This window comes from Nematolebias whitei, chromosome 5 (assembly GCF_014905685.2).
Source record: "Nematolebias whitei isolate Nwh7 chromosome 5, NemWhi1, whole genome shotgun sequence".
NCBI classification, from domain to species: domain Eukaryota; kingdom Metazoa; phylum Chordata; class Actinopteri; order Cyprinodontiformes; family Rivulidae; genus Nematolebias; species Nematolebias whitei.
The window spans coordinates 12,287,355-12,297,440 of record NC_056502.1 but is presented as its reverse complement, the minus strand read 5'-3'; the positions used below and the strand labels follow the sequence as shown (position 1 = coordinate 12,297,440).

General features: G+C 35.5%; 1 protein-coding gene across 1 annotated transcript; it reads right to left on the bottom strand.

Moving 5' to 3' along the window:
- Positions 1–2,594: 2,594 nt before the first annotated feature.
- On the bottom strand, positions 2,595–5,156 carry med18 (mediator of RNA polymerase II transcription, subunit 18 homolog (yeast)). The gene is made up of 2 exons (XM_037676850.1): positions 5,084–5,156; positions 2,595–3,151 (listed from the first exon to the last, which is right to left on the bottom strand). Exons 1-2 carry the CDS (start codon positions 5,154–5,156, stop codon positions 2,595–2,597), a joined length of 630 nt encoding a protein of 209 aa, XP_037532778.1.
- Positions 5,157–10,086: the final 4,930 nt, after the last annotated feature.

The following is a 10,086-nucleotide window of genomic DNA, read 5'->3' as shown; positions in this document are numbered from 1 at the left end:
CTGCTGCTGATTGTTGGAACAAGAACCTGTCTCTATCAGATAGTCCACTTTCACCAAGAGAAAACTTTGTCTAACGAGTAGTCAAATATTAAATTTGATGCAATTGGGCACAGATCATGGGGCGTGGCCATGCCATTGCTGTGGCCTTATCGTGTGGGGTTTGCGTGTTCTAAGTATGCATGCATAGGTTTCCTCTTGGTTGCTGGATTGAATTCCAGCCAGGGATATTTCTGAGTGAAATTGGCCTGTTCTGTCCATGTGTGCGTGGGTTTTCTCCAGGTACTCCAGTTTCCTCCCACAGATCAAAAACATGCATGTTAGGCTGATTGGTAACTCTAAATTGTCCCTAGGTTAGACTGTGAATGGTTGTTTGTCTCTGTGGCTCTTGAAGTGATGGCTGGATATGGACACAAGTGACCCCTGCGACCCAAAAAGGAAGAAGCAGGTAAAAGATAATGGATGGATAGGTTTCCTCTTGCAGACCAAAAGCATGCACATTTGGTTCATCGGCAACTCTAAATTGTCACCAGATGGGCATGAGAACACATTTTTAGTGGTGACTCTGTGATGGTGTGTCCAGGGTGTACCCTGCCTCTTGCTCAGAGACTGCTCGAAAAAAAAGGCACCAGCTCCCTGTGACCCTGCATGAAAAAGCGAATGGAGAGAATAAAGAGAATGGAGCTCAGATCAGATTTTGTCTTTTGAAACAATATCTCAATAATACTTTCTGTACTATTCAAAGGTGTATTTCAAAGTGCACTAAATGCATTTGGAAGCAGTGTCCACCTCAGCGAGCCTGTCCTCATCAGCCTTGATATGCAGGTAGGTCAACGTGCAAAGACAGCCATCGGCCCTCGAGCTCCCCTCTCAGACATGCACATGGTCACTTTACATCTCAACTCCAGCAAATGCATCTTCCTGCAAGGGTATTATTAGAAGCACTCATGTCTTTTTGCCAACATTATTATCATAACTGACAGGATGTGCATTAGTTACTTCCGTCTCTGCAGGCAATTGGCCATAATGTTGACACACTCGTATACAGCGTTTTTTTTTTTTTTCTTTCTCTCAATTTCATCACGAACAGCAAAAAAAACCTAAGGCAGATGTAGGGCTTTCATGTGTAATAATTCTAGCTCAAGTTCTCCTGTAAAGGGGCACTAATGGGTTAACAGTAGAAACGAGAGGGGAAGAGAGTGGAAATCAATGCTTTTGTTGAGGGAAAGAAAGGCTTTCACAGGTCTATGTATCATTAAGCAATTGAGAAAGCTAATTAGAGTGAGGTAAAAGATGTGCAGATCTCACAGCTAATTATTTCCATGGCAACCAGAGCTCCTGTAGATGATGAGGTAGCGTTCAATGTGCTCCAATCAGGACGGTAACAAGAGAAAGAGAGACCCCTAGTGGTGAAACAAATAAATGTCCACTGCGGAGAGCTGAGTGAAGCAAAACAAAATATTTTGCATTTTGATGCTTCTACAAGAGTTGGCACTGATTGATAAGCTTGAAAAATAGTTGTAGGTGAAAAGAAACATGTTCATCCATCCACTACTGCTAAAAGACGAAGGCAGACCACTGTGCTTACTGATTTACTCCAGTCAAGATGGCCACTTCAGTTAACTGATCTTAGAAAACACAAACCTGGCTATAAATCAGTCAATTTTAAAGATATTGAGCTAAAAATTGATGTGGTAGTAGCCAGGATTGATGTACAACACATATTCTGAGCACCAATAGATTACACCGATCTTTGTTTATATTTTGCCAATCAGATTTTTTGAAGTCCACCCTGTTAGCAAAATACCTCAGTGCCCCTGTCCAGATTTTAATGAAACTTTTATGAAACAATCATTAGGTGTACATGCACAACTGAATAACTTTAGAAGCTAATTACTACATCTAATCTGCATTAGTCAAAACAAACAAGGCCATTATTCAGTTTTACTAATATTGAACTAAAGATCGTCTCTTCTAATCATATGATGATCTAGAAGTCTGGAATTGATAAAAGTAGCAGACGATATGCTCTCCTTCACAGAATGCTAGGTTTTAATTTAGTATAGCATCACTCTTAAGTAGTACATATGATGTTGTGAACTTAAAAGTTGCAGAAAATATATTACTTTTGTGTGGAGCCAAATATTTTTACTTTATATATGTACTGCAGACAATCTGCTGGTGAAGATTCTCAGTCATCCAGGACATGATGAATTCAAAAAACGTTCAATACAAAAACAACTGGACTTTATTTGTAACAGAAGACGTTTCGCTCATTGAATTGAGAAAGCTCCTCGGATGAGGAGCAAAACATCTTCTGTTACAAATAAAGTCCAGTTGTTTTTGTATTGAATGTTTTTTTGAGTACTGCAGACAAGTTATAAGTTTAACTTAGACAACGTTCATAAATGAGTTTAGTCAGAAGCTCATGGGCTGGTATTTTAAAGAGACATATTTCAGCTTGCAAGACAAAAATCTACTAGAAGTATAGCTTTTCACATCACAGTAGAGCTGCATTTTATTTTCTACAAACAAAAAATATCATTTTGAAACAAAAATGTCCATTGTAGGAAGAAACAATATAACTAAATAAACTTTTAATGTCTCTGCTTGCTCGGGTCGATCTTCTCCAGGTGAATCAGAGGTTTGAGTTGCTCAGCGAAGCTCCGCATGTCCTCTGACACGGTGTCCTGACCAGCTGGAGCCAACACACTCAGTTCAACTAAATGTGAATTTGACATTCGCTCTGTGCTCTCGGTGTTCCCTGGCACCTGGACACGAGACACGTTGCATACCACAACTTTCATGGCGCCTTTGCGAAATATATGGCCACTGGTCACAAACTCGTGGTCCATGCGGAACCCCATCTCATTGAGGAACTCTGGAAGGCTATGAGAGGCCGACACGTCAACACAGTTGCGTACAAGGGCATGGCGACTCTTGTCTCCTACTTCCGGTTGACCTAGGTAGCGTAGGTGCCACGGAGCGTTTTGGTGGGAGAGGGAGCGACGGGCACGCAAAATGAAAGGGCTTCCCTGCTGACCTTTCAGAAGATACACAAGCTCATGGTCTGTGAAAGTCTCAGGTTCCATGTTGTCACACAAACCACGAAGACGATGCAACAAGCTTTCCAGGGCCATATCCAACACACTACCTGAATAAAAATTAAAAAAAAGAGAAAGAAAAGATGTTTAAAAAAGGTATAGACAATTAAAGACACATATATTGTATTTGTGGCAATAGTTTAAATAACCTTTTCAGGAAAACTGCATTAATTAACATTATTCACAATAAAGTGTTTGTTTTCGTTTCCTGCAGCTGAGATTTATGAATTTAATAAAAGGAGTAGGAAAAATATAAACATTTGTAACATGTGCCATACTGATAAGCTGCAATACATTCTTACTATAAATGTTACCTTCAGTCAGATTCAATATTTATAATTGATTAAATGGCATCAATAAGATGTTGATCAACCATTTTTGTGTGGTTGTAATTCAATTCAGTTCAGTTTATTTCTATAGCGTCAAGTCAGAACAGAAGTTATGTCAGGGCACCGAACAAATACGTACACAAATATGCATAAAAATTCAATTATTAACATTATTTAGCTAAAGTAGAGTAGCCAGCAGATTGTGTTGAGTCTTCATCTCGTTGCAGTCTCCCATCCTGAGCAAGTAATGTAATGTCGTCATGGGAACAGAGTTATTCAAAGACATAAAGTTTGAAATCAAGTCTAAACATAATAATTTGAATAAACTTTAAGATCTATGTTATTAACTAAATTAGTATTAAAATGCCACAGATAACTATAGTTCTGTTAAGTGCATTGTTTATATACATATCTTAAATATAATTTAACGCTACCTTTTTTTGTTATATTGGCATTTACTGAAACATTTCATTGTGACTGGTAGAAAAACTGCTACTGGTTAGAATTAGTTGAGTTTTAGGTGAAATAGGAAATGATGTTGTAGAGGCAGGGCAGCTGACTCGAGACCTGAAAGCCCCAGGTTTGATCCCCAGCCATTCCTACATGTTGCAGTGTCTCTGAGCAAAACACCTAATACAATTCAATTCAATTCAATTCAAAAATACTTTATTAATCCCAGAGGGAAATTATTTGTTGTTGTAACTCGTTATCCTCATTTCGCTAAGAGATGTTATAGTCACTGATGGCTGTAGGCAGGAAGAATCTCTTGTAAAGGTCCATCCCACAGTGGATCCTAAGAAACTGGCTGCAGATGCCGTGCACCCAGACTCGGCTGGCCTCTCGGTTCCCCTCGGACTGTAGGACCGTCTGAATGCCAGGCAGAACTCCTCCCAGAGCGATGGCCACTCCTCCCAGCAGTCTGCTGAGCTCCTCATCGCTGCGGACATCCAACTGTAGGTGCCAAGAGATGATCCCGTCCTTCCGCTGTCATGAGCCGTGTTTCCTGTTAGTTCCAGGATCTCAGTGGTCAGGTACTCGAGCACAGCTGGCAGGTAGATGAGAATGTGTCCACAAAACATCCTTTTCAACTCATTTGAGATTTGGGGCTGTAGTTGAGATATTATTTGAGCTTTTGAGATGTTAATCGGCTGTTGTTGGTTGTAGAAAACTGCCTTGTTGCCATGGTTACGCATCATAACAAATGTCCAAAACTAAAAAAGTTTCAGTAAAAATCCTTCCAGCTGCACAGCATCTTATACAAGAGGAAGCAATCATCCAAAAAAATGTGATTTACATCCAGAAAAGAGGAATTAATGTTTCCAAAAGCAAAATCTCAGAATGAAAGTAACAGAGCTGCTCCAACATGCAGCCACCTTGAGCGGCGCAATTAATAAGACACCCAGGGAGCAATTATTGCTCTTACATATTTTGATATTGAATAAATATTGAGCTTACATAGCTGTCCACTGCTCCACCTGGGTGTATCTCAAGTGTGATGGCAGAGAACTAATTTTGCCATTGTATAGGAACATACAATGATGACAACACAAAGCATTTATTATTAACGCTATTTGTCCATATTTGAACTTCTGGTGGGGAAAATAACGTGATAAAACATTTATTTCAATATGAACAAATCCACGAATATCTTACCTTGCAACAGATACTCCATCATATTGATTGTGCCACCGGTGACAGGCATCACAGTGACAGGAGGAGCCTCCATTTTAGCTTAGCTTTAAGCCTTTTGTAGCTACTGGAAAAATAAATTAAGTATGAGGCAAACACAATGGTTCTTTATGATATAATGCTAACTTAACAGTTTACTAGACAAATAGGTAAGCCGAACTTAATTGTCTCCTGCTTTTTCTTCAAACAAAAAGCCTAAGTAAAAAAAAAAAAGGCTAACAATACACCGGTTAGCTGCTCTGCTAACTTTTTAAACAGTAACAGCTAAAGGCTAAATGCAGCAGCTAAGCCGCGTGATTAAAAACATTTCACGATAAATCCCCGAGCGTGTTTGTTACTTTACCTGAGAAATGATCCGCAGCACAGCGCCTTTCCGAACCTGCTGAAGTGAACCGAATAAAAAATCTTGGCGTATGCCCCCGATTAGCTTAATCAACACACGGCTAGCTTGTTAGCTGAAGGCTAGTTCGCTAAGTTTGCTATCAATAAATCAAACGCTTCATAAGTCGTGCTAAACCGTCAAGACTGATGAATGGGGGCATGACAGAATTGTAAAGACAACTAATTAAAACAAAACCATCTTATTATCCTGGAAGCAAAAACTATGTACACAACATGACAGGCTTCCTTCTTTTGCTTTTCTTCGTTAAACGAATGTCAGTTTAATGTTCTTTACTGCCACCTACTGGTACATATTTAGAATTGCCACAATGCGTACTTAAAAAAAAAAAAAAAAAAACTTTGAGTAATTCATTCATTCAATCTTTATTTCGACAGGTTAATCCCATTGAGCCCCGAGGACTCATTTACAAGAGAGACCTGATTTTAACAAAGAGTGATGACAACAATGGACAATCATAAAAGGAAGAATACAAATTGAGAATAAGTGAAAATAAAATGGCATTTAAAAAAAAAAACATGAACTAACAAATAAATGCAACAATTTAATTTATTACAATATATAATAATGTACAATATTATTATCCTCAACGCAACAAAGTGTAAATAAGTAACATTTCATTAAACCTATTTTTAATTTAATGTGTTTGGAGAAATGTTTATTTGTCGTATGCAGGTTACACTAGGTCAACAATGCAATGAGATGTTCAGGATGAGAAGAAACGATATGACTCGGTAAAAACAAACATGCAATAAGGGAACAAAATAAAGTACCAAAAAGTGAAAAAGAAATATAATATTTACATGGTCCAAAATAAATACAGTAAACAACAACATGGTAGAATACAATGGTGCATGTAGGATAAATTCGTATACATAATTATTACACAAGGAGTAACATAAATTTAAATGTACATGATAAACACTCGTGTTAAACATTTGAAAATTTATTTCCACCCGTTACAACAGCACAAACATCAATAACATAATAATAATATTAATAAAACTTTGAATGACAGTAAATTGTTCACTAATCTGCAACAAATTAAAGTCTAAACAATGTATTTATAATTTATACTAAAAAAAAGAAACAATTATTTATTGACTGTACAGTATTTATTATTGTTTAGTACTAGTAGTATTGATTTTTTATTTTTATTTTTTTAAAGAGAGAGAATATGAAGAAGTCTTGATGCACAGGGGATGAAGATAAAACAACTTCCAGAACGCTGGACCATTTCTGGCACATTTGATGTGTTTGACCATCTTCTGTTGCTTCACCTACAAACTGAAAAGTCAAAACTTTATCATGCAAAATGAAAATACAAAATAAACAAAACTCGGAACCCACCGCCATCTTTGAAATGGTTCCACAAAATGTGTTACTTACTTGGTGTCAAACGTCTGGTTCAAGAAGTTTAAAAATGCTTAATTGTTTTTTAAATCAGGTAGGGGGGAAAGGGGTTTTGTATCTTAATAATTAATAATTATGTTAAGTTAATAATTCCACACCACATTTTTTTGTTTGGGTAAAGATGTAAAACGGATGTTGGAACTGATGAAGACAGAATTTGATAAAATACAAACTTGGTTTAAAATTAATAAATTATCATTAAATTTAGATAAAACTAAATACATGATATTTAGTAACAAAAAGAAAACTGTTGACGATCCATTTAAAATTGAGGGTGTTGAGATTTGTAGAGTTAATGAGATGAAATTTTTGGGTGTAATCATTGATGAACAGCTCACATGGAAAAATCACATAAATTCTGTAAGAACAAAAATATCTAAATCTATTGCAGTACTATACAAAGTCAGGGAATTATTAAATGATAAAGCTCTGTACATGTTGTATAACACAATCATTGTTCCACATTTAATCTATTGCATTGATGTTTGGGGGAAAGCGTGTAAAACATTTACAAAACCTATTTTTATTTTACAGAAAAGAGCTGTAAGAATCATCACCAGAAAGCATTACAGTCACCCATCAAGCACATTATTTCATCAACTGAAGTTATTGAAGTTCCATGATTTGGTAGATCATAGTATTTTATCAGTTATGTATAGGGCTCAAAATAACACATTACCATTAAATATCCAAAGAAATTTTGTTAAAAGACAAAGTTGTTACAATCTTAAGGGGATAGAAATATTTGTCAAACCAAAATTCAGAACTAGTCTGAAGGGAAGGTCTACCTCAATCCAAGGAGTTGGATTGTGGAATGGTCTAGAGAGTGATGTAAAAAATGTCAAGTCAATGTGCACATTTAAGAAAAAGATCAAATCTAGATTGTTAAAAAAGTATATATGAAGTAGCTTAGTGTGTGTTTTTTATTAGAATTAGAAAAATTAGAAAGTTATTCATTTTGTTCTGTTACTTGAAAATTAATATGTCTGAAATAATTGTTTGAAAAAAGGGGCAGATATAATAAGATTTTTTCTTCTTTCTGCTGCCTTTCATTTTAAATTTTTTTGTATCTTTTTTATATATTGTTATGGAATTGTTTTGTACTTTTTTTAAAATGAATAAACTTCATACCATTACCATTATACCATTACCATTTTAATTCAGCCAGCACTCATTTATTAGTCTAGAGATAAAAAAAAACTGATGCAGAATTTCCTTTCAGAACCTTGTGGGTGAAGTCATGAAACACAAGTCCGTGCTGATGAATCAGTTTCCAAATTAAATGACAAGGTGGAAATTATAATCATGAACTGTTTCACTTAGCATTTATCTTAGCCTGGGCTAATTCTTCTATATTCTTATTTCACTGTAAAAACAATCACTTTCAGCCGTGGGATTGTTTCTTTTATTGGCAGGTGTCTTGGTGACAACGGAAGAATAGATTACTGTGAACTCCTCTTCTTCTTCTTCCTGCAGAATAAAATAAGAAATGTAAAATCTGCATGTGCAGTAGATCATTTCAACTTGTTTGCGAGTGTAACGTTCACTGTACCGAGTTACTGAAGCCACAACAGGAGATACAAAAAGGAAATGCTTTACGTGAGAATGAAAGAGAATCAGAATTAGGGGCGCGTAAAGCAAACAGCAAAACCACTGAGTTGGCGTAAAACAAAAAGAAAGAAAACAGGAAGTCTTGGTCTTATAGCTGCAAGTTTTACCTGTGCGCCGCCTTGACCTCAAGCAAAAAATTAAAAATGTTATAATTAAACAGGAAACGACAACTGATACTCCATAAAGAACTGGCTTCAGATGTTCAGTCCTCCAAGGGTCCCCTGTAGAGCAAAATGCTAAATGTTAGCATTCTTTAAAAGTTGCATATTTTATTAAAAAGAAAAGAGAGATTTATAATAAATACCTGCTTTTGTTGGTGATATATATTTGCTAGTAATTGTTGTGTGTCCATCTGAGATCTGACTTGCATTGCAAAATAAAGACCCAAATCGATCTACACCCACAGATATTTCTGTGTTCTCCATCAGAAGTCTTGATGAATTCATTGGTTTGAATAAACCCACATCACACGTCACAGCACAAGAAAGAGAGGAATCCTCACCGTGTACTGAAATAAAGCAAACCAAGAGTCAGTCAGTATGATTCCTTTTTATTCATGTTTATAAATGAATGTAAATGTCTCACCTTGTATCACACACAAGTTGACTGTAAGCAGTTTTTGACTCGGACCACCACAGTGACTCGCCCAGCACGTATATTTCCCAGCATCTGGGCTTTTAACAACTGCAATGTGTATGGACTTGTTGGTCGTCTTAATGACCGCTTGTGGTCTCCTTTCAGATCCTTGAACAGTTTTACTTCTGTTAAAAGTCCATTTTAAGTCCGGGAATTCACCTGAACATGTTTGGGTGAAACTGCTTCCTGCAGGGATGTAAAACGTCTTTTGAATTTCATTCAAAATTTCTGCAAAAGATAAAATAAAACATATTGCTTTAACAAATATCAAAATGCAGAACAGTATGGGGTGCCGTTTGTAAAGTTACACGGTCAAAAATTAACAGCAATATTTTGGTTTATTTAGCTTTTCATAAGAAAAAAAAATAGTTTTTTGTTTTTTTTTATCAAAGTCATATTTTCACCATTTTATTCATACATTTATAAACGTCATACTTCCAAACTAAACATTTAATTTACAAGCTAAATATTAAGTTTACAAACTAAATACTTAACTTGCAAGTTAAATATTTAGTTGGCGAGCTAAATATTTAGGTCCACACTAAATATTTAGTTAACAAACTAAATGTTTATGTCCAAGCTAACTGTTTCATTTACAAACTAAATATTTAACTTGCAAGTTAAATACATTAAATTTTTTACAAGCTAAATATTTATTTTCCAAACTAAAAATTTAATTTGCAAGTTAAATATTTAGTTAGTAAACTGAAAATTTAGCTTGTCAATTAAATGTTTAATTTCCAAGCTAAATATTTATTTTCAAAAGTAAACATTTAATTTCCAATCTAAACATTTAATTTCTAAGCTAAACATTTACTTTCTAAAATATATATTTAATTTGCTAACTAAATATTTAGCTCAGATCTAAATATTAATTTTCCAAACTAAAAATTTAATTTCCAAAACA

What these genes read in the sequence shown, in the direction of transcription:
- med18 (XM_037676850.1), bottom strand. Translation starts at nt 5,156, where the DNA reads ATGGAGGCTCCTCCTGTCACTGTGATGCCTGTCACCGGTGGCACAATC. An exon ending in GATGGAGTATCTGTTGCAAG is followed by an intron (nt 3,152 to 5,083) that starts GTAAGATATTCG and finishes ATTTTTATTCAG; the next exon opens with GTAGTGTGTTGGATATGGCC.